This window comes from Amyelois transitella, chromosome 2 (genome assembly GCF_032362555.1).
Source record: "Amyelois transitella isolate CPQ chromosome 2, ilAmyTran1.1, whole genome shotgun sequence".
NCBI classification, from domain to species: domain Eukaryota; kingdom Metazoa; phylum Arthropoda; class Insecta; order Lepidoptera; family Pyralidae; genus Amyelois; species Amyelois transitella.
Window position 1 is genome coordinate 6411688 of NC_083505.1, and position 24616 is coordinate 6436303.

At 33.6% G+C, this 24616-nt stretch overlaps 2 protein-coding genes across 4 annotated transcripts; one reads left to right on the forward strand and one right to left on the reverse strand.

Moving 5' to 3' along the window:
* The first annotated feature begins 534 nt into the window (after positions 1–534).
* Positions 535–9534, forward strand: LOC106143185 (phosphatidylserine synthase). 3 transcript variants are annotated; one of them, XM_060947215.1, is made up of 8 exons: positions 535–915; positions 1577–1835; positions 2611–2921; positions 4154–4408; positions 6445–6667; positions 7034–7154; positions 7715–7778; positions 8056–9078. In XM_060947215.1, exons 1-6 carry the CDS (start codon positions 752–754, stop codon positions 7073–7075), a joined length of 1254 nt encoding a protein of 417 aa, XP_060803198.1. In that variant the 5' UTR covers positions 535–751; the 3' UTR covers positions 7076–7154; positions 7715–7778; positions 8056–9078. The 3 variants fall into 3 exon arrangements, with proteins under 3 accessions (XP_060803198.1, XP_060803187.1, XP_060803193.1); XM_060947204.1 differs by lacking the exons at positions 7715–7778; positions 8056–9078 and adding an exon at positions 9097–9534; XM_060947210.1 differs by having other exon boundaries at positions 7715–9079.
* Positions 9535–11484: 1950 nt separating this feature from the next.
* On the reverse strand, positions 11485–22578 carry LOC106143216 (golgin subfamily A member 2). Its single transcript, XM_013345241.2, has 5 exons — positions 22395–22578; positions 22145–22237; positions 20103–21080; positions 16648–16887; positions 11485–15929 (listed from the first exon to the last, which is right to left on the reverse strand). The coding sequence occupies exons 2-5, from the start codon at positions 22184–22186 to the stop codon at positions 15099–15101; spliced, it is 2091 nt and encodes a 696-aa protein (XP_013200695.2). The 5' UTR covers positions 22187–22237; positions 22395–22578; the 3' UTR covers positions 11485–15098.
* Between the last annotated feature and the right edge of the window lie 2038 nt (positions 22579–24616).

Below are 24616 nucleotides of genomic sequence, written 5' to 3' on the forward strand. Positions count from 1 at the left end.
AATTTAATAACTTTATTATAGAAACAATTGTAATTTAAGACTTTGTTGAAATTGGAGTTTTAAATTTTGCGCCATTGCTACACATGCTGTAATTGCTCGCAGCGCCTTTCAAAACGATACTCAAATAATCGTTGTTCTGAATGGAGTTCAACTACTCGACAACAGATGGCGCCACTACTTCACTTAATTTTCAAGTTAAGGAATTGGAAAAGCCCTTATATCTTTAAAAATACGCCCTTTAAGTTAAAACGGGAACTTTCTTGTTCGAAGCGGGATAAAGGGCTATTGCACTATATAAGTCCCTTTATCGTATCGGGAATCCTTTTTAAGTTTTATCGGCACACACATTTTATCAACTTAGTTTTATTATATATATGATATAATTAAAGTACGTACAATACATTAGAAACCCTAACAGCATTTTTCTATATCGAGTAGGTACATCATTAGCTTGTCAACATTAGTTTAACTTGCATATCACTAGTGACAGATGCGACACTAGCGCTATGCGCATACAAAGGAACTAAACGGTGAACCAAGGAGTGTCCTATCTGTCTTTGGACCTATCCAAGACATATCGTAGATCGTAGATAGAGAAAACTAGGTATAATTGATCTACGCGTGTAATAATCTAATTCTAAACATTAAACGTTTGTTAGACAAACCTAAAAAAATGTTTGTTCGGTGGTTTAATGGCTTATTTGGAATAAATTTTATTCATAAACCCTAAAAAGTACATCTGGTAGAAGCAATGCCCGAAACGAGTAAGATGTTACGAAGAGAATATGTGGAAGCTTTTAGTTCTGTTAATGAACGACCTGTGGATGATATTTCATTAGAATTCTTTTATAAACCACATACGCTATCGCTATTTGCTATTTCTATTGCGTCTGTCGTTTACACTGCATTTGTGAGGTATGGCTTCTGGACTTTAATTTGTTAAATTAAACGTTTACTTTTGCGGACTTCTGGCCAAAAGGTGTCTTGTATCGGCGTTTCCGGCGAAGGTCTCCTTCGCTACGAGACACTGCGACATCTAAATCCTTAAGTTAACATGCATAATTCATGCCTTTTTCCACTTGCCACTATATTTGAAAGAAAAAAGCTTTATTTGGCGCAAAAGGTAACATTACATTATTTCTGCATACTCCTTTCGCTTCATCCACATTCATAACTATTATGCAAGTTTAGCAGTTTATTTATGTACATACATACTAACATTAGTATGAAAGGTATGTATCTATTGGCCTTTAGTCCCTAAAAATAAATAAAAAAATGTGAAATAGGACCACTGCAAATTAATTAATTCGTGGACAACATCAGAGATGGTGGAGAAAAAAAAAGAGAACTTTTTTTGTTCTTTGATTCTTTTGGGGAGTAGAAGTGAGAAAGCTAATATCCTTCTCAAATCTATAACATAGTCAACCCTTGGCTTTAAATAAAGGGTGCCACTGGGAACCCACTTTCTTATTAATGTAAGCAGTATTTTAAATTGCAGATCTTTAAGTGATCTTTAAGTAAAAAAAACCCTTGGAATCATTATTTTATTTCAATGGATATTTTTTTATTATTGCAGAAATGAAAATAATGCGCAGGAAAATATTTGGTCTGGTATTTGCTGTGTAGTGTTCTTTTTCCTCATTATATCTGTACTTACATTTCCAAATGGACCATTTACCAGACCACACCCTGCAGTATGGAGAATCGTATTTGGCCTGTCTGTTTTGTATCTACTGGCTTTAATATTTTTACTGTTTCAAAATTATTCAACCATATATGACATAATGTATTGGTATGATCCCAAGCTACGAAGCTTCCACATAGATATGGACAAGGTTTGTAAAATATTGACATATTAATTACATAGGGTTAAGTGTAGATAATCTGCTCAAGCAGAAACAATACTTTAGTCTTGACAATATCAATCAATCATTAATACATAAAGTAAAAAAAGTTTGCATGTATATTGAGTATATTATCAAAAAAATAATATATTATGATGAAGCAATAGTTACCAAGTGTTTTTGTATGTTTATGTTTGTTTGTACATGCTAATCTCCGGAACTACTGAGTGGATTTGAATGAAATTTTTTTGTTGTATAGCTCTTATGCCTGGCCAACATATAGGGTATAATTTATTTTGGAATCTGGAACAGCTGATGTTGAACCCTAACAGCTCAGCTAAACTCTAAGAAATCTCTGTAATCTGCGATTTCTCTAAGATGGCGTATGGCGCCACCGTACCATAATTTTTAAGCATTAAATAAAATGTAAAAAATTGTATAACTTAAACCTAATTATTTAGACCTAGGTACAATTATTGCATTTTACGAGCGCTGCGGTCTTCTATCAGAACGCAACTTGCGATTATCATCGCGTTCGGTGCCGCCCGCGCCCGCTCCCTCAATCGCCTATTATTGCTTATTTTATACCATGCCTGCCTTTTTTTTTTCATTTAACAATATAGATATGACAAACTGGCACTACCTTACACTTTCTTGTGTTTTGTAGGTACTTAAAAACAATGCCTGCTCAGTATGTCTGGTATAAAAAAGAGTAGTGCCACTTAAATAAATATAGGTGTGTAGATAATATTTTTTCTTGTTTCAGGAATATGCAGTAAATTGTTCTGATATTAGTCTAACTAGGATCTGGTCATATTTAGATGTGTTTGCCTGGGGTCATTTCTTAGGTTGGACATTTAAAGCTATTTTATTTAGGCATGCGGGTTTATTATGGGCAATTTCTATCATGTGGGAGATAACCGAGATTGCATTTGCTCACCTGCTTCCTAATTTCTTAGAATGTTGGTGGGATTCTATTATTTTAGATGTCCTTTTATGCAATGGTTTTGGTATTTGGTGTGGTCTTAAAATATGTAAAGCTTTAGAAATGAGGGAATACAAGTGGGTCAGCATAAGGTAATTATTTTTATTTTTATACTTTGTGGCGCATTGATTGTGAGCTTCTCTGTGACACAGTAGGTCCCAGGTTCGAATTTGTATTACCCCCTATTTATTGTTTGTATGACCCCCCCCCCAAGTATTTTTTTTTTGCCGGAAGCCCCCCCTTTTTTATATGAATTTTTGAAAATCTTAAAAATTGCACTAAACAAAACGCAATATTTTCGTTTTGTCATTATAACTGTGTTAATTTAGTATTACATAATTAGTTTGTCCATTAAACATGTACAATACATTAATTAATATATTTTAGCACCAAAAAAAATAGTCAAAAACTTTGCTTAAAAGTAAAAACAAAAAAGACACTAACTATGAACGGAACGCAATCCGCCATTTTGGTTATGTGCTATTGTCATCTTATCTGCTGACTTTGAAAGTAGCTGTCGGTAAACGGACAGCGGGGGGTACAGGGGGCCCACCGACCCCCCGATACGCGGGGTCGGTAGGCCCCCGCATTGAAAAAAACAAATAGGTCACTAATCAAACTCGGTTCGGTTATGTTAGGTTAGGCTAGGCTGGTGTAAACCACCAAAGCGGAGCGTTCAAACTGAGTCAAAAAAATCTAGTATAGGTTAGGTTAGGTTTCACTTCCCTTCACCCCTTTCATCCCTTCTTACTTCCCCCCCCCCCCCCCCCTTGCCCATCTGGCGGTTAATGACCTTTAGCACACCTTTTATATGAAAACTTTAAAAATTCGTAAAAAAAAACTATAGGCTTCCGGCAAGGGGGGTCACGGGAGGGGGGATGTTACCCCATCCCCCTCCCCTCTCCGGCGGTGGCCCGTTTCAAGAGCTTTACCCCAGAAGGAAGAAGTATCTTATAACACCAGTCATGAAATTACTTTGAGGCTATCTCAATCTGTGTGATTTGTCCCATTTATATTATCAACATCAATAAAAGTGGGCTGCTCTTGTGGACAAACCGCTGAGGTGCCTTGCTAAAATAGGTGATGCGCAGGGAAGCACCTGCATAGGTTGCAGCGGTCATCCAAGAATCTCTTTGTGTAAAAGTGATAATTCAGCTCATAATTCTGATTCAAATATCACTATTGTCGTAGCAATAACTCATCAGTGTTATTCATGTTCGTTTGCTGGAATACTAAGTGTTACTTTTGAAGAATAGTTTTTGTAGCCAAAAGTATTCTAAACAACAGTCGATAAGAGACACTCAAATTCAATTGACTTTTGCAGGGACATTTCTTCAACAACTGGAAAAATTAAAAGAGCGATTCTCCAATTTACACCCGTTCAGTGGACGCCGGTACGGTGGCTTGATCCAACGTGTACTTATATGAGATTCTTTGCACTTGCGCAACTGGTTGTTTTTTGGCAAATATCAGAACTAAACACATTTTTCTTGAAACACATATTCGAAATGCCTCCATCGCATCCTTTGGTTATAGCACGCCTCTGTCTTGTCGGGGTGATAGTTGCCCCTTCCGTAAGGTACGTAGGTATTTATTATAAAATTTAAAAATATTGCTTGGTTATTGATTTGAATGTAAGTTGGTACTTATATTAATTTATAGGTTTTGACGACCTGTTTGGTTCAGTTGTCGGATTCTCGATCTGAACATAAGGTCGCGGGATCGATCGATCAGGTCATGTCATAATGGAAAAATAACTTTTTTTATTAGACTGGGTCTTAGATGTCCATCTATCCAAGTATTTATTACAAATTTATTGTGTCCTTTCGTCGAGTTAGTATCCCATAACAAGAGTCATGAGTAAATAATTTGTTGGGCCTAGCTTTATTTATCGCATATACATTTTAATTTACCTATTTGCCGGTAGCCGGTAGTTTAGATATGCATGCGTTAAGACTATGTACTATGTGTATAAGTACTAAGGCATGTTAATTATTTAGCTTTTTTTTTTGTTTTATAATGTTGCGATTTATGTTTGCAATTAGACTCTGTTTAAAGCGGTCGGATTGAATGGGAAATAAAAAGTTCCAATTGTCACCGTTGGGAACGAACGACATTATTTTATTCCACTCGTACCCAGTGGAGAAAACCGGGAGCAATCAGGGAACAATCTTCAAAATATTCTTTCTACATCTTTATCACACATTTTTCTCCTTTTAACCCTTTAATCGCCAAGAACGGATTAATCCGTCAAACATTTTCGGGCTCGAATCGCCAAGGACGGATATTTACGTTCAAATACCACTACTCATTTAATCTGCCTTTTTGTTTGATAGATTCTGTATTATATAAAAATAGGTGTCATTATTAGATGATGAAGTAATTAATTACTATTGATTACACTTAAGTTTCATAATTAGAAGACTTAAAATTAATGTCTAAAGTTAAAGAAATTACTGATAGTATTTATGGAAAAGTGTATTGATGTCCAACGCCAAGGCCGGAATATTCCGTTAGTAGGGATGGGGCATAAACGATAATTGACTGACACAAAAACCCACAAAATTTAAACTACTACTGTTTATATTTACTTATTTATTATAAAACAAATAGAGCAATTGTTACTCTAGAAATAAATGAGTTTATTACGTAATTCTTTTCAAAAAAATATTTTTTTATATGCTTTTGTTTCATTGTGTTATTAAGGTACCTACCAATATTGGAAATAAAATTACAATAAATTACAAAGTAACGCTTTCTATATATCTGTTACGATATTTACCTAAAATAGTAAGTTTTCGAACGAGACGCATGCCCCTTTTGAAAGAAATATCGATACCTATAGGTAGGTACTACTGAACATCTCTATTTGTTGTAGGTATTTATTTGTCATTTTAATGTGCCTGGCGCTGGGGGCACGACAACTAATATTAAGTGTGGCGGTTAAAGGGTTAAAACTACTACTATCGTAGTTTTTGATCCTGGTCAGATCTGTAGTTGTAGTTTTTCCACAGGTTGACTTTATAAATCTTTACCAAAGCTTTGTATTCCTTACGTACCATCTTCAATATCACACATCTCATCTACCTACGTCTTATTCATCGTTCAATCTATTTATATACTTCCTACTTACAAGTACATCCCTTGTTTGTAATTTTCTACTTTCTCCCTTTTTAAAGTACTGTTATGCTCCCTTACCAACTGATGAGAACGCAATAAGAACAGGTGTAACGATGTTCAAATGTATAACCATTTGTAAATTTTTGGCATTTTAACTAAATTCTAAAGGTCGCTTGTGATTTACGAACATAACTGGCAGCTGCTGGTTACTGGTATTTATCTTGCAGTGTTCAAAGTTTCTATAACTGTTTATTTTGTGATACACACAATAAATTTTTCTAGTGTACTAGTTTGTATGTGATGTTTAATAAATAGATACAAAAAATACCTCCTTTTTTAATCTACATAATTATGTCCATCAAGTAACAACCACTGCAATTTTTTTATTTTTTCGAATTTGGTTTGTGTTAATGATTTAATACTTTTACAGATGTTTTATAAGTTTAAATGAGTTTCGATGTAATATGATAAAAGACGTTACCTATTTTATTTCAGGCAGTATTATATCTATGTGACAGATCCAAAATGCAAAAGAGTTGGTACCCAGTGTTGGGTATATGGGGCCATAATGGTTACTGAATCTATGTTGTGTATAAAAAACAGGAAAGAACTATTTGAGCAAACTCAAGTATGGAATGTCATGGTTTGGCTTATCATTCAAATGTTAGTGTCAATTGGCTGTGTGTATGGAGTTGTGCTCTATCACAGGTATTTTGAGGTGGGCATATTTTGTTATTTATTTCTTTAAAGTTATTTTTTATTTATTTACTTAAACTTTATTCACGTAAAATGTACAACACATAGACTTAATGCCACAAGAATTTTTTTCTGTTATTTTAATATTTACTTATGGCTTTATACAGTTCAATATGGTATGTTGGTTTTTGGTGACTTAAAGCCTCTGAAAGGGAGTACTAAACATACTTGACCAAATTTATTTATTCTGTACAAGCTTCCGCTTATTAGTTATCGCGGCACTGTCCCCGTGAAAGTGCCCCGTGTCCTTTTCAGTACTCCTTATTTATTAAATACATGCAAAATTTCATTGACATTAACATTTTAATAAACGCAACGTTTTTTCCAGTCAAAAGATGCCTTTGCTGAAAGTCCAAAAAAAAGCAACTGAAATTTTGGTCAAAATTAGGCAGTATATATATCTCAAGACAACTCGAGATAGGTCATAAAGCCTAAAACGCTCAAATAAGGTTAGTATTAACTTTGTATACATACATACACACATACATACGGTCACGTCTATATCCCGTGGGATAGACAGAGCCAACACTTTTGAAAAGACTGATAGGCCACGTTCAGCTATTTGGCTTAATCATAGAATTTGTATTGTTATCAAAAATAAAAAAATACTTAGATAAAACAAGGTAGAAATTCTAGCTTTATCTAAATGAAATACATACGTATAACTCGTTTTTCCTTTAACCGATTTTGACGAAACAAAGTTTTGACAACGCTCCTAATTATATGTAAATCACCTGTGAAAAACCGTAGTGAAAAAAGTAGTTACGAAGTTATAACTTAGGTACCAGACCAACCGACAGGTTGCAAACCCGTCGCCTGAAAGAAAAATCCCAAGTTTATAAGCATATCCCTTAGTGACATTCATGTAAAAGAGATGGAGTGGTAGGGGAGCGAGGGGCTAGATGTAACAGGGGTAAGTAGTAACATGGATTTTTTACCTACATAATGGAAGAATATACTCTTGATTTCCAACTTTACCTCCTATTTAATACCCATTCTATCATAAAAGTGCAATCAGTATCCCACCAGACGGCGCAGGAAGCGGTGCTGTGCAGGCGCTCCGATGAAGCCAGGTAATGGATTTTTTTTTGTTTGCACAATATTGATTATCTTAGACATACAATTGTTTAGCAGTTGTTGATTTATACAGATACATTTATCATTTGTTTAGTGTGATCATAGTAATTGTATTTATATTTCAAGTAAGCGCCAATTTTTTAAATAGATTTTATTTCAAAAAACCTTGCCGTGGGGTATGTTGTAACACTTTTACGGGGCAAGTTGTAACAAGTTATTATTTTCATGTTTTGAATACTTTTTGTTGAACTTCATTGGTTCTATCTATTTCAGAATGAGAAACAACAAAAGAAAAACTGAAGGTGCTTCCCAAAGCCATGAATTGGCTTCTGCTGTAGTATTGAAAAATAAAACCAGTGTACGAAAAGCTGCAAAACGTTTAAATTTATGTCATGTATCGCTATATAGATATGTGAAAAAGAAGAAGAGTAACCAATCTTTATCAGTCGGCTAGTCAAACCCAGATTGGTTTTAAAGAGGAAGAAGAAGCTAAAATAGCTGAGTACTTGCTTACATGTTCTCCCCATCTAAAATAAGACCATAGATTCCATATTTTACCTACGTCAATCAAAAGGTTGATTACTTACTTAAGAAAGAACATGTTTTTGTAATTTTTTTAATATTTTCTATTAGATTAAGAATAAAGCTAAGCAGTTTAAGTTTGTTATAACATGCCGAAGATTTATAATGCTAAATACGATAAATGAATCAAAATTCAGATTACTGAAGTAGTTAAGATTATTATGGCTGTAGTAAGAAATCATGTTTGAAATATTTTTCTGTTGAAATAATAATTTAACTTAAAAGTCTGAACCAAATAGGTTTAGAGAAGTGTGGGTTATGTTTTTATGCCAAATAAATCGTTATAAAATATGAAACTAGTTTTTAATTCCTAACGTTACAATTTACCCCAAGCCTTGTTACAACTAGCCCCTATCGCGGGGTAAGTTGTAACACTCGTCAGTTTTTTTTTAAAGCCGTTTCTACAAGAAGTCTTTACAGGATTGATCAAAATTTTATTTGGAATCATTAGTTGAATAGTTTTTCATTAGAATAGTACTGTTAGATTTCCTAAATACCAAACAAGTAAGCGTTTATAGCCAAGAAACAAAAAAATGTTACAACTAGCCCCCCGCTCCCCTACTATATTTTTTTCTGTTGGTGCCGGGATCCACACGTCACTTACATATAATCACGTCCATATCCCTTGCTGTTTACGACATCCATGGGGCCATGGGAAAGAGATGGAGTGGAATCACAAAGTGCCGGAAACCTTGAGGAGTCCTTTTTAATATTCAATTTCTTTGGTTGCAGGTGTTAAGAAACTAAAATTGTAAAGCTAGAATATCTCAAATAAAGCTAGTTTTGGGCCATCCAAGACTTTATGATATTATTGTATTGATGAATTATACCACCAGATAATAAGTATTAGGTTTTTTTACCACATGGCTAGGACATATCATGTGTCGCCATGGTAAAAATATTTACCCATTTAAATGAAACTCCTATTAATACCATTATTATCCTAACATGTTCGTCTGGTTTTAAATTTTTATCTAGATAGCTAAATAACGTAAAACGTATTAAAATACGTTATCTTCAACCACATAATTTTAAAAGCTGTGTTCAAAGTTATGTGCTTCTGAGACTCCTACTTAATAAGACGTTTTGCCACGATAGATAATCGTAATACGAGTATACATAGTTTGAGGCGAACGAAGAATTAACCGCTAGTGTTAAAGTATTTATTTAGAATAAAGTTTCATTCCATTCTACCTTTCTTTTTTTTTTCTACACCTAATCCCAACGTACGTTGGTACGCAATGCATGCGCTCTTGCCAAACCGTCGAAACACGACGAATTACACTATCCGCCATGAGTCAAGAAAACAATGGCGTCGATTGCGCATGTTTTATCGCAGAGAAAAATAAAGTATTTTTTTTTTTGTGATTTTATTCGATATCCAGAAGAGGTTTATCAGCCTCTTTGCAGTTCTGGGGCCACGGTTCCTCAGGCATAACACATAGCCTGGCGATCTTTTTAAGGTGGTTGAGCCCGAATTATTGCTTTCGCTAGAGATTTATTTGTTCAGCGGCTTTAACTCTTTCCATGCGGCTGGCGTAATATCACGTATAACTAAAAACCGTTGGCGACACGGTGGGCGTATTATTGCGTCCAAGAGAAATCCTTGTGTTAAATGATTAGACCAATGTGACAGTTGGTTCCCCTGTACTGTAGTTATAAACTCAACAACCTTACGTGAAACGGTAGAAAAATACTTACTTATTATTATGTAGGTACGAGTGCATGGTTTACGCCGATAGTGTTGAAGCTTTTTATATTATATTCTCATAAGACTAATAAATGGAGAATAATATGAATGGTAAGTTTATTATTTATAATTCTTAATAATGTGTTTTACCTCGAATCCTTTTGTTTTCGATAATATTTTTAAAGATAAATCTTCAGATGAGACTCAAATTGACGAGCATGAACCATATTCGCAACCAAATTTTATCGACGATAATGAGATGTCGCAAAGTATTTTATCTAGAAAACGAGGAAGAAACAATGAAATTTCTCCCGAAACTATTGACGAGGTCAAAGAATCTCAAGTATTTAATTCAAGTATACCGCAACGAATTTTACAAAATAAAGTGAAATGTTATGATGACTCTCCAAATCCGATAACTCCATGCCCAATACAAACACTATACAATGTACAAGATATGTCAACTAGCCAGCCAGTCTCATAAATTAAATTTTAAGCTACCCTCGTTACATTTTATTATTACAATAGATTTTTTTTTAAAGGCATGATAATATAATATTATAAAAATGTTAAATGAGTATGTAAAAACTAAGTGTTAATTTGCTTATATGCTTGCTCGTACCCAGTTGCCCAAAAAATTATTATGATTAATAAAAATTTGATTTCAATATAGGTACTACATAATCCAGTATTTTATAAAAATATATTTGCAAGAAATTTTATATATTTGATTTTTTTTTTGTATTTTTGCAGCAATTGTTCATTATTCTTAATCATAATTCAATTTTGCTCATTTCTGCTTATAATGACGTTATTGTTTCAAGGTATGGCAACACCAAAATTGTCTATATAATTTTGAAAACGAAATAATACACCAACCGCGTCTAGCTAAAATTACAGGGCGCAATAATACGCCTTCCGTACAGTAGAACCATTTTTGTTAGGACGTGATATATCGCCCATCGTTTTATAGAAGGGCCCAAATACAAAGCCGTACAGAGACGGCGAAATTGAAATAATGCTTCCGCATGGAAAGGGTTAAGAGATGGTTCCTTCCATTTGAAACTGTACCGTTGGCAAGAAGCTAAGGGTTACTACAATAGAAATCTGAAAATAATTATTTTCAGATTTCTATTGTAGTACATACAATTATAATTGTATGTGTGTTTGTGTTTGTCGTTCTTTCACGTCAATTGACAATAGATCCAACTGTCTCGACGGCGCTGAAAGACTAGCACTTGGCACACTGAAAGTTCGCACGATTGTGCTTATTCCCTTATTCATCTAAGAAAGAAAACACAACCACAAACGACAACCATGGAAAGGGGATGAGGGGATATTCTAGTGTCTAACGGTCATATATTATTCAGATTTCTATTGTTGCGGATACGACGCAGGCGCGGATGATATTTTAAGGTTTAGAGAAACAATAACAATATTTAAATTTTATTTCAACCAAAAATTGCATTATTAAATTACCCCCGGTAACTTTCTTTCCAGGACATTATATATTTGTGTTGGCAAACTTTTAAATAGGCTATTTGACTGTAATAAAAATATACATTTCTTTTATGTCATCAGTCTTAATATTATTTTTTAGAGCGATTTGTAATAAGCGAGATAAAAATATTGCATTATTTTAACAAAATCCGTCTCCGAAAATTAGGGTTTTTTTTATGCAGCTGTCACGTGACTAAAAACGACCGTGATTGGCTATTTCTATTATGACGTTAATTACGCATAAACAGACTGTGGATCGCACCGTTCCTTGGTGTTCGCTATTATTTTTCAAGATTTTATAAGTGTTTTATCGCTCAGATAACATAGGTATTTAATAATGGAAACCAATTTCGAGAAAGCTGACAGTCGAAACCTACCAAAAGTGGACGCAATAATGGTTGGCGTCTACTTCAAAGACAATCCAGATTTTTATGCTGCCGATTAATAAGAACTTATCATCGTAAATACTCACATCAAAGTGGTCTTCACAAAAATGAGGACGTGTTTTGGTGATATATCATCATCAGCATTACGCCGAGCAAGCTGAAACCACTTCTTGCGAATATTCAAATCCATCGGCACAGAAAAAAACAGTTTCGTAGGAGTTTTTATTGTTGTATTAGTGCATTGAGGTACTGCACAACATTTATAGAAACTCATTTTAATAATTTTCAAACATATGACATGGCACAAGTTAAATAAAACGAGAAAATCAAAACTATTCGGAACACCAACAAGCTCTGTATGATATTTATGCGAAATTTACGTCACTGCATGCCATGGCCGCCATATAGTTAAAAGTCGCGTTTTGGCGGCATATTTTAATATTGCATTTTCTTTTTAGATTTTTTTATAAAATAGCTTAAATAAAGACAGAAAAGTGTTTTTTTAGGGCTCCTTATAAACAAATAACTACCCTAAAACAGTTTTTAGAACTTTGTCAAATAGCCTATGCGCATCAGTGAAAACTGCTGGATTTGATGCAAATACAAATACCCAGATAAGTATGTCAGTCACTGGTGCATGGAATAGTATGATCTACAAATAACATTTCAAAGGTTGGGCATGTGATTCAAACTTACTAGTAAATAAAAGCTTTACATACATCTTATACTTTACACGAGCAATATTTGTGTATAACTATAGTACCTGGGTATGACCGAGCTGTACTCGATGGATGTCAGAATAAATAAAAAAAATACCAAGAATATCAGAAAAACCATAAAAATTAGCAAAAACAAAGAAGTCACAAAAATTATAAAAATAGTATAAATAAAAAAAAAATCAATAGAAACCACCAGAAATGTTAATGCTAAAAACTAAAACAGTATGTTGCCAGGGACTAACTTAAAAGTCGAATCACTCGCTAACTGAGCCATCAGAGGGAATTTCATAGCGAAATTATCACTAGCCACCATTTTACTTTAAAATGTTCACAGAATATTAACTAGTTTGTATATTACCTTTCTAAATAAATAATTAGATGTGGATGAAGCGAAGGAAGTATGCATAGATCGTGGCAAGTGGAAAGAGGTAGTCTCTGCCTACCCCTCCGGGAAAGAGGCGTGATTTTACGTATGTATGTATGTATGTAAATAAATAATTAAATAACAATAAGGTACACAATAGGCTATTTTACACCATGTAAAAAAAAATATAAAAATGCACGTATCTTATAGATTTTGTAAAAAATAAAAGAAAAACATCGATTATTATTCATAAAAGTGCAATATGGATTTTATAATTCAATTTAAAAAATCCTCTTTTTTAATCTGTTCTTCAAAAGTCGAAAACGCTATCCATCATGTTGGGTACTGACGTGACGTCATACTTTTAGTAAACAAATATCGAATCGAAAACATATTGATGATGTCAGGCTCTGTTTATTTTGAAATTTTAAAATTTCTATCACGTTTTTGGGTATAATTCTGTATAATTCTTCATATCGTTTTCGAGCTAAAACATGAAATAAGTATATAATATGAAATCAACTCGCATCATAGGTTCATAACATAACCTAAAAGTACTCAAAGGTTGTTGGTGTTATATTAACATGACTTGTGGTTACTTTACTATTTACAATGAATGCTAACTTACATCAAAGTGGTCTTCACAGAAATACAATCTTGATTTTGTAGACAATGCCTTTGGATCTCTTCTTGCTAATTTCAACCAAGTGTTTCTCATTTTAATATCACTTGGCAGTGGAATCCACAATTTTTCTGGTGTTTTCATACTTGTATTCTTGCATTCAGAAACAAGACACCAACAATATGTATTGTAATTCATTACAATACAAAAATCTTTTTACTTTAGTCTTACGTACTTAGAGCCGTATTGTTTACTAAAAGTATGACGTCACGAGTCAAAACAGCATGGCGGATGGCGTTTTCGCGCGAAAATACAAAATCATAAATAATAAATCGTTTTTAGAGCACTTTTCGGCTTCAAAAAATTTTAATAAAAATTCTATAGGTATAACACAGTCTAAGGATTGATTTAAAACAGTTTTCAAAAAAGAGTGTAATAGCCTATTATTAATATGTATCGCCACTCCGGTTCTTTAGTCTGGACCACTGTTGGTGATACTCTCTCTGTCAGTGAATATGCTGCGCTGGATGTGTAGATCCCCACGGTAGGACCGCGTGAGGAACTCCCATATCCGCGGAATGTGACTTTCATGTTAGCAGAGCCGCCTACGCTGGTACGGTCATGTCTTGCGGAAAACGGCAGACTACTTGGGGAACATATATAAAACATATGTTCCCCAAGTAGTCTGCCGTTTTCCGTACATATTATGTATGGCCATGCCGCTATCGCCAGGCCCAGGTAGAAGGGGCAGGTCGAAAAGATTATGGCTGGACGTCGCAAAAGCCCATGGAATGAAATCCAAGGGCGCCGATATCCGGACCAAGTAGAGAGAAAAGTCGGAAGGCGGACCCCGGGCCCCGAATCACTTCTGTGGAGGGTGCAACCGGGAACCCGAAGAGATGAGAGGGAAGGTACATAATTATTAAAGGAGGCACCCATTCAACAAATGTTATTTTTAAGCAATTTTTTGGTCTATTATAATAAACAGGTAGAAACGTGAATACAAAAAAATAATATTTGAGTACCTACCCAGCAGTATAAATAATTACGGAACCCATCGTGCACGAGTCTGACTCGCACTTGAGCTGTTTTTTTGGTATTCTTATGTTTTTGGTGGTTTCATATATATGTATATATTTGTATTTTATTTTTATGGTTTTTGTGACGTCCACTGATTTTTGTTTTAAATTTTTTTCTATGTATGTATTAAGTAGCTCCATTTAACGGAACATAGTACAGTGCTTTCTCTATTTGCTCTGTACCGCAGTACTTGAGTTTGACATTATATGGAGAGTTAGCTCTTAAATTTAAGGATTTTTTTGGTAATATAAAAAAAGTCATCACACACTTTTTTGTTTTTTTATGGTTTTTCTGACATCCACCAAGCACCGCTCGGTCACTCGAGTACCTACTTTATAAATAAACTGTACATTAAATTCCAAAATAACTGTAATTAAACTTCTATTAGTTTCCCAGAACAACAACTACAGGGATAAAAATTCTTCAAATCCGTATTTATGAGATTGGGATCAATCAGATAATTGCTTTGTAGATTTGAAATTAAATACATGACCTTTTCAAGGTCACTTTTTCTGGACTCGTTTAAGAAGTACTTTGATAATTCTTGATCTTCGGCGAATCTTACTAGTAGATTACTTAGCTCTTTTATTTGATTTTGAAGCTTCCTGCATGCTTCTTGGAATATTTTTATTTGTGTATTTCTTTCTTCATCACGTTTTTTTAATAAACTACGTTGCTGTTGGTACAGAGCAACATATTCGCAAATAGTGTCAGTTTCATTTTGTAGCTGAAGAATTATATGTTCTAGTCTATGTTTCTCATCCGATAGATCAGCGACCTCACCCATAATTTTTAAAAATCGTTCTTGTAATTTCGACATTGCTTCATCATTTTTTATAATCAAAGATTCGTTTTCGCTGTTTGCGTCACTTAATTTTTTTTCATTTTCGAACAGGATATGTTTGTTTTCTCTGTTATTGATTTCTGTTTGCATATCAGAATCTTGTCGTTCAACCATTAAATTTTCCTGGCGTTCTTCGTTTTTCTTGAATTCTTTTTCTTTTATTTCTTTTGTTAATTGTTCTAATTGTTTTTCGGTAGAGCGAAAATTATTCTGCAGACGTATCATTTCTTCATCTTTGGCCATTATCTTAATATTCATATCTTTTGCTTTTTCTTCAATATCTGCTAATTTTATTGTTAGTTCTCTATTCAAGAATTTTTCTGCCGCAATCTTTTCTGTTAACTCTAATTTGTCCTTGGTCTGAAAATGCAAAAAGTATGTACTATTAAGTAATAATTTGGTATCAAACAAAAATTCGTTATCTCACAGTGACTATTTTGCTCTGTTGCGTTCACGACACGACTAAACCACTCAAATTAGTATATCTATTTAATATTCGTTTTCATTATACAATACAATAACACTTTATTTCACCACAATAAATCACAGCGAATTAAGCGAGACAATAAAGATTTATTATATTTATTTATAATTCAACAATCATGTATTAATAAAGCAGCACAGCAGCAAAAGCATGATGAGTTTATGAATACTTTGAAGTCAATAAAAAATAATTGATTTGATTATAAGTTGCATTGTCGTCATTATGTGGTACCTTGTATCCTTATTTAAAAATAAATCTTTTTCTATGTATCAGTGTTTTAGTCAAGACAGTGTTTGAGTCAACGTTTGACTTAAAGTATCGTTTTTACCATAAGGGAAGGGGGCCGATGTGTCATTGTTACGAAATACAGTGGTCTAAAAAGCAGACGTTTCATTTACACAGATTTACACAGATTAAATAAAGCCATCGGTACCATAGATGATGCTGCACTATTTAGGCGAGTCTAAAAACAAAATTCCATCGTGAGCCCAGCATATTTTTATGTGCTCAAATTCCCAAAGGGTAGTATGATTAAGATACCCCGTTCACTGACACGAGATGTATTTAATGTATATATACATACTTCATACGTACCATTTTGACGTAAGCTTCTTCGAGTTCCTGCATGTCTTTTTTCAGTTTCTTGTTTTGCTCTGTTGCTCGTTGTGCTGCAATCTTGTCGCTAGTCATGTCGGCTTGTAATTTAGATAAACTTATATCGTCTTGCTTGTTTTCAGATTCTTTAATTTCAGATAGTTCTTTCACTCTGGCTTCACTTGCAAAATATTTTTGTTTTATTTCTTCATACTGGACAAGAAGTTGTTGAAATCTTTCCTGAATAATTTTTGTATAATTAATGAAAGATAAATAAATCCAGAAACTCGTCGATTTTAAGGATTTGTACAGTATTACGAACCACTTTTATAAGTTACACCGTATCTGCACAGAAGTCTTATTTTTGTATAAAGCAGTTTAGAGTCAGAGCTAGCGAAGTGAACTGTCCGCTATTTGTACTAATATGAGTGAGATAGCAGAAGACATTTTTACTTCGGATTTGAAGTTTAATGTACTTGGTTTGATTTGGCGGTGGGTTGCGCTATTCTGCGCCGTCAAATGTTGCCGAGGTGACTTATAAACGTGGTAAAACTGCAAATCATTCAACAAAAAAAACTGCAGTGACACAGACAGGAAACGGCTGCGGGTCGTTTTCTTTAACGCGGTAAACAGTGAGAGGTTTGACATTGAAAAAAGTTTGTTCCAAAATCTTAAAACTTTCGACCTATTCTGAAAAGTTGTTTTGATAGATTTAAAAGGTCACAGTGAATTAAGGATGAATGCTATCTGAAAATAGGTGGTTGCCGCCTGTGCGCAGCAACATATCGCTGAGCTATAGCCCGTTTGTGTTACTGTTGCACACACTTGCATGCTTTTGGCTTTAAGTTTTTTTTTTATGTTTTGTGTCTTATTGTGTTTGTAATAGTTAATTTTTTATAACACGTCCAGCCGTTAATTTTAATTAAAGCGTGGTCGGTCTAATCTCACCGATGATCTGCGTGAGGGATGGCTTTCTACGGCGACGACTGAAGAAAACATTAGTGTTGTGCGGCGTATGATAGAGCCTGATAAAAGAGTTACCTATCAGCAGATTCGGACAAGTCTAGGCATTGGTATGAGCCAAATCCATAAAATCCTCTATGAACATTTAGAGGTCAGAAAGCTTTGTGCCCGGTGGATACTCCATAATTTGACTGAGGTCCAAAAACTCCGTTGTGTCAATTGGTGCTGTGATATGATTGAAAAATTTAAGGAAGTGACTCAAATGCCGTATTCGAAATACTTACGGGTGACGAAAGCTGGAATTATTGTTATGATCCAGAAACTAAAAGGCAGTGGGTGTTTCCGTTCGAGGAGTTGCCCACAAAAGTGAAGAGAGGTTGAAGTGTGTGAAAAAAGATGGTGGCTTCGTTCTTCAGAAGGACAGGCCATTACGCAACAATTGTTTCAGAGGATCAAAAAACAGTTAATGCAGAGTGGTACACCAATATTTGTTTGCCACTTGTCTTTGAAAAAGTTCGGGAGAAACGACCTCGCAGAAGAATCCTTCCTCACGACAACGCCTCGGCGCACACCGCCAGGCGAACCATCGACTTTTTAGAGATATCAAATGTGGAATTACTGGGTCACCCGCCATACAGCCCCGACCTTGCACCTTGTGATTTCTATTTATTCCCCAAAATAAAAGAAAAACTTCGGGGTAAACGTTTCGTGAACGCTGAGGAAGCAGTCGCTGCGTTTGAAAGGGCCGTCGAAGAGACATCTAAGGAAGAGTGGGCAAGGTGCTTCTCCCAATGGTACCATCGGATGCAGCGATGTATTGACGTAAAGGGACACTATTTTAAAAAGATATAATATAACTAATATTATAGTAGAATGCTCAGTTTTTGATTTTATAAAAACTTACAGTTTGACCCTCGTATTAATGTCGAGGTCTACAAGAACAAAATCTCGCTTGTTCGAGAAAATGGACTCATAAGACCTACATTCAATAGAAAAGACAAAAGACCCTACAAAATTGTCATAAGGAATTTGCACCACACTACACCAAAATTGTTACATAAGGGAAATATGGCCTGATAAGTTGCCGACTTCAACTTTCTTTGTAAACCTCCTTCCCGGTCCAAAAAAATAAAGCTGTTAGAGAAATAAAAGTGATTTTTCACCAGTCCATAATGAAAGAAGAGCCAAGGAAGAAAAAGAAACAATGAGCGAGGATTGTCCCCCCTGTACAGCTGGGTGGTTAAAATAGCTATCAAATGGCTGTCAAAATATACAACGGCCTCAATGAGGATATAAAGTCGCTATCCCTGAATGCCTTCAAAACTAAATTAAAACTGTGGCTTATCGAAAAATCTTTTTATACTGTTGACGAATATTTCGATAAAAAATAAATTTTGACAAGAACATTTAATATGACATAATTTTAATTCATAATCATTTAATTTAAATTGTCTGTATTTTTGCATGCCATGACTGGTTAATTGCGCGAAATATACATATATGCTTTGTAACAACTAAAATTGTACCGCATTTATAGCAAATAAAGTATTTGTATTTATTTGTATTTAACAACTACCACATAGTCATTCTAAGAGCGACAAAAAGAAAGGAGCGTATATTAGGAATTTATCTAGACGGCAGACTCACTTGAAGAAAACACATTGAATGTAAAAGAGAAGAATTAAATATTAGGTTCGAGGGTTTCAATAACTTCTTGGCAATAATTCAAACTTTCAATCGAAAAAATAACTCCTTGTTTATAAAGCATTAATAAAGCCAGTATGGGCATATAGCATCCAACTGTGAGGATCAGCATGTGGCTGCATACTCTTACTCATGGCTGAAGACTCCATACAGAAACATCTCGCTAACATACCATGGTTCATAAGAAATTCTGAGATTCATGAGTGTCTACAAATAAGAACAGTTAAGGTAGAGATGATAGTAAGTTTATAGAGTATAAGTAGATAGAGAAAGATTAGCCTTCATGCTTCTAACTACAAAACAAGCAGCCTTGCAGTTCAGCTAATAGTCCCTGATACTCTAGGAGTCTGAAAAGACCATAATTCAAGACCTTGACAATGAACAATACTGTAGTTTTCAAATAGAGGAGGTCTCCATTGGGAGAGCACCAGACTGATTGCATGAACAGCAAAAAATATCAATTCTACTCTCATGGTGAATGATATACTACACCTCAATACTTTAAATGTAAAAAATGTGTTAGACAATAAAGTATATTATTTTTAAATCAATAAAATATTCTTGGGATGTTGAATCAAGTGTTGTAAAACGAATTTCATTGTAAACTTAACAATAAAACACTAAATAAGCTCTTAGAATTAAAATAAATTGATGAACAAGGTATAACAAGTGAAAATGTATATTTATTTTGTTGCGATTAATGGTAATTAGAGATGTTACAATTTTTTATGTAGCAACTACTTTTGAAGGATAATTTGAAACATAACAATACATATTGCAGTACTTACTTGAATATTTTTATAGTTTTGTTCCAATTCTATATCATGTACAGTTTTGTTAGAATCCACCTCAACATATCGTTTCATTTCACTAAAATTTTGTAATCGTATCTCCATATCACTGATCTGTTCTACTAGACTGGACTCTCTAGAAGAAAGAGCTTGGATTTCTCTACTCATTTCTTCATTTTGTTTCATAACTAATTTTAATTGTTCATTTAGTTCTGCCACATAATGTTCATAATGAATGTTAATCTGATCCCTCTCTTTTTGTGATGATTTAAGTTGTTGTTCAAATAGTGAAATTTTCTGAAGCAACACTTCATTTACTTCTGAGATATCATTACCATTTTGAGACACTTTTATTGATGAACCATTTGTCAATTGTTGTAATTGCAGTTTCATTCCATCTAGTTGATTCTCAACCTGATTTAATTTACTAACTAGAGATGCATTCTCATTTTCTTTAGCAGTTAGCATGGTTTTAGTAACTTCCAATTGTTCAGTCATATGATTATTGTGCTCCAAGTAAGACATCTTGATGTCACTTAATTCATTTATCAAATTTTCTTTCTCTTGCAGCTCTTTTTTGACAGACATGTTATTATCATAATGAGCTTTAAGCTCAGTTTCTAATCTATGGATTTGTTTTTCTGATAGATTTAAACTTTGCATAGTTTGTATATGTTCCTTTTCTAATTGTTCAAACTTTACTTGTAATTCTGCAATTTGGAGTTCTAAATTTCTTTTGTTAGAAATAAGAATTTCTGTAACATTTATATCTCTCTTAGTATCCTCATTTCCATCATACACATTTTGATTGCCTAACTCATTTTTTGCATGTGCAGAACTTTCATCATGAGCACTTTTTTCTGCATAATTATTGATTATTGTTTGGCCTGCATCATATTGAATTTCTTCAGAGGCTATAATAGATAGGTCAGTTTTCTGAGTAGTTGTAACTTTTTTTCCTTGGTGATCCTTCAACTGAAAAATATAAAAAAAATGTAGTTGTAAGATTTAAAACATAAAATACATCTTTCAACTCTTGAACTTTATCCACTTATTTTCATGATTCTCATACAAGTTCATTGATTATTCCCTTGTATATTCATTTGTTTTGCCTTTGACAGCTCTCTCAGTAGTTAAATTCTATCTATGTCAATATATATCCTTTAAATATGTTGTAAAAAAATATTCAGATTGACATTTATCTACCAATACCTATAAATTTTTTAAGCACAAATTACACAGATTATGTAAGCCTTGTTTCAAGACATGCCTTATGAGATACTAATTCAACAATACTAAGTATATTTTATAACAAATTTTATAAAGAGAAAAAGTTAATAAGACAATCAGAAAAAGTTAATTTACCATCATACTCAAACCCAGGACCTACTGTGCAACAGACAAAAGCTGCTATCGCTGCCCCATAGAGGTCAAGTCAGTTACAAAGAATGTAACTTGACTAATCTCTACTTATTGAGCAAATTATTTTTTTACTCCGATAAATTAATTAATGTAGTGTTACCAATATCTTAATATGCAACAAACTTTATGTCTTATTAGGTATACATTGCAAAAACATTCTTGGATTATTTTGTAAGAAGATTTGGGCAACTATTTCATTCATTCTACTCAAATAAGGTATTTTTTTTTACTTCTTAATCTGATGAAGATTTAAAGGATTTATAAAAAAAAACTTTCAACCATTTTTTGCCATCCCATTCAAATTGCACTCAATTTGAATGGGATGGCAAAAAATCAGCTGACGATTTAGAAATTCAGAATTTTAGTAGGTATCTTACATACACTAAAATAATTTCCTTCTTTCAATTTGCCCTAATTTGTCAAAATTGCCAAAGTTTGTACCTATGTATACCTATTTGTTCAAAGTACTTAATCCATAACTTATGCTACAATCGAACAAAACCGCTGGAACAGCTAGTATGACCGTAAATTATTAAACCGGATGTTTGTAAAGGTAAGTTAGTAGAAAATCTTTCCGATATCACTCTGTTTGCAACTGTTGATGAACTTTTACTTACCTTCTTTCGAGCTAAAGCTAGTTTTGCGGCTCTGGAATCCATATCCACCACTTGATATTTTAAATCTTTAGGGTGACACGGTTTGGATGAATCCTTTAATTAAATGAAACATGCATAAATAAATATATAAATTTGTATGTAGGATATACTTTGGCGATTATTTTTTCGCAATACACAAGGCACGAGTACCTATCTGCAAACTAAACAGAGATACTATGTAAATACCTATTTTATCCTCTTTGGTACCTACCTAAGAATATTGTTGATAAATTCAATAAATGGTCAGTCAGTGACCACGATAACTATTGAGAACGAGTTAAGATTATGAACTAACTACGGAAATTAAGTGTAAATGAACCACAAACTAAATAGAGATATTGTAAAAGAACGAAGAAGTGAGATGACAGATACATGACTGACGGACGTGGCGGCTGTCGTTTTAAAAGCTTAGACCATTTGATAATTAGACTGTCTCAGTCTTACAACAAATAGTGTAATAAGAGTAAGAAGACCGGGCTCGACGCGGCTGTATGAATAGTGTAATAAGAATTACGTGGTCTGCGCTCGCGTCTGCAGGGAGTGGACGTGTCCGTGGGCTACGCATGTGTATGGCAAGGAAATGGATGGCGGTTGGTTCCCATTCAGTCACACAGCGATCTGTAACACTGTTACTCAATGGGAAAAAAATTCCCGTTGTGTAGCAGTGATACACATTGCAACTATCGTTTTCCCAATGAGTAACACTGTTACACAATGTCACTTTGTATTCCCGATCAGTAACACTTGCGAAGGTTAAATAAAACAAGCGGAAGGATTCAAAATGTATTTATAATATAGGTATAATTATGTGTAACAGAATAAGAGTGTAATATGATAGGAAAAATTATGTAGATAGAATATAAATAGACAATAAAAAAAACTATTCTTATGTTTTGTTCGTCAGTTGTTCTAAAATAGTACCGAAATAAATATGTATTTCAATAATTATTCAGTTCGCTTTAAGTAAATCAGATTTGTTGTTTGCCTCAAAGCAAAGTCTGTGTATATATATTAAATAAACAACATTATAAGAATAATGATTTAAAAACTACTTTCACGGTATCATAATCAGTCTTATCATCTCAAATTTTAATTTACTAAAATTAAACCTTCAAAACAATCAACAAAAAATAGACAACAATAAAAAAAAAATACAATCAATCAAAGAAATTAGTTTAAAAAATTGTAAGAGACGAAAGAAGATCAATACTTTAAATAAAAAACTACTTTAAATTATGTAATAATAAAAACTACTTTGACAATATCACAATCAGTTTTAATTATCATCTCCTATTTGACGTACTTTAAATTAAACCTTGAAAACAATCATCAAAACATAGACAGCAATAAACAATTTTAAAATATCAATCAATCTTAGGAATAGTTTTAAAAAAATTTGTGACAAAAGAAGACCAAAAACTTTTTTTAAATTATTTATCTTACTAATGTCGCAAAATTTCTAGTAAGTGGCCGACTCTTATTAAGTCCTCTATTTATGCAAGCTGCGCTTCTTGTATATTTTTTACACTAGTTACTTAGTACTAGTTTGTATTTAATTTCTTAATAAAGCAGCAACTTGCCGCTTTTTTACTAAATTATCTAGTTCCTTTATTGTTTTCCGGTTGACTGGAAGATCGCTTATCGAATAACTCCGCAATTGCAAGTGATTTTTTTACTTTGTAACTAAGTGCTATTTTTTGTAACTGCGTAAATTTCTGTGTAATAAAGATACTACAAACAAACAAACAAAAGAAATGTGATTGCAGAAATAAATTATTTCTTCCTTTTCAATATTGACTATATTTAAGATAAAATCGAACTCATCGTCGATTGGTTCCAACTGTATATAAGATAAACTGTATATAAGAAAAATTCATTGCAGAGAGTGCTACAGGCTACGACAATTTTTTGTGGCTTCGAAAGTACAGGTGCCATGCAACCGAAACCTAGGTCGAAATTCCCGTTTTTCAGACTATTGTAATAGCGAGCGGTCTAGTTAGACTCTCGGAGTCGCGTGCTGGATATTGAATGGTGTAATAGGGGTTTATGTTATCACTACGCTTTAAGAGTTGGGAGTTCCATATAAAAATAAGAAAATACTTTGGTATAAAACAATTGGGAACAGTTCAGCCAATATGAAGGCCGCAAATAAAATTGACAATGCAACATTGTACCAACATCAAGAAAAAAAAGGATAGCGATGTTATCACACTTATTATCGATTTATCGATATCAGTATAAATTTGTCAACCATAGGTACTCATACGTAGTTTGATCCATATCAGAAATTGTCGACAGTAGGTACTTAGGTTGTTAGGCACTTGATACAATTAAGACCGCTGTTTTATTTTTGGAGGAAATAGGTAAATAACACAAGTTTACATCACAAAATTTTAAAAATTAAAATAAAAAAATATACATAACATATTTATC

Excerpts from the sequence above, each read along its gene's own strand:
- LOC106143185 (XM_060947204.1), top strand. The coding sequence starts at position 752 with ATGCCCGAAACGAGTAAGATGTTACGAAGAGAATATGTGGAAGCTTTT. Across the intron at positions 2,922-4,153 it reads TACAAGTGGGTCAGCATAAG|GGACATTTCTTCAACAACTG; the intron begins GTAATTATTTTT and ends TGACTTTTGCAG. Across the intron at positions 4,409-6,444 it reads ATAGTTGCCCCTTCCGTAAG|GCAGTATTATATCTATGTGA; the intron begins GTACGTAGGTAT and ends ATTTTATTTCAG.
- LOC106143216 (XM_013345241.2), bottom strand. The coding sequence starts at position 22,186 with ATGGATTCCAGAGCCGCAAAACTAGCTTTAGCTCGAAAGAAG. Across the intron at positions 21,081-22,144 it reads TAGCTTTAGCTCGAAAGAAG|TTGAAGGATCACCAAGGAAA; the intron begins GTAAGTAAAAGT and ends TATATTTTTCAG. Across the intron at positions 16,888-20,102 it reads AAAACTATAAAAATATTCAA|GAAAGATTTCAACAACTTCT; the intron begins GTAAGTACTGCA and ends AAAATTATTCAG.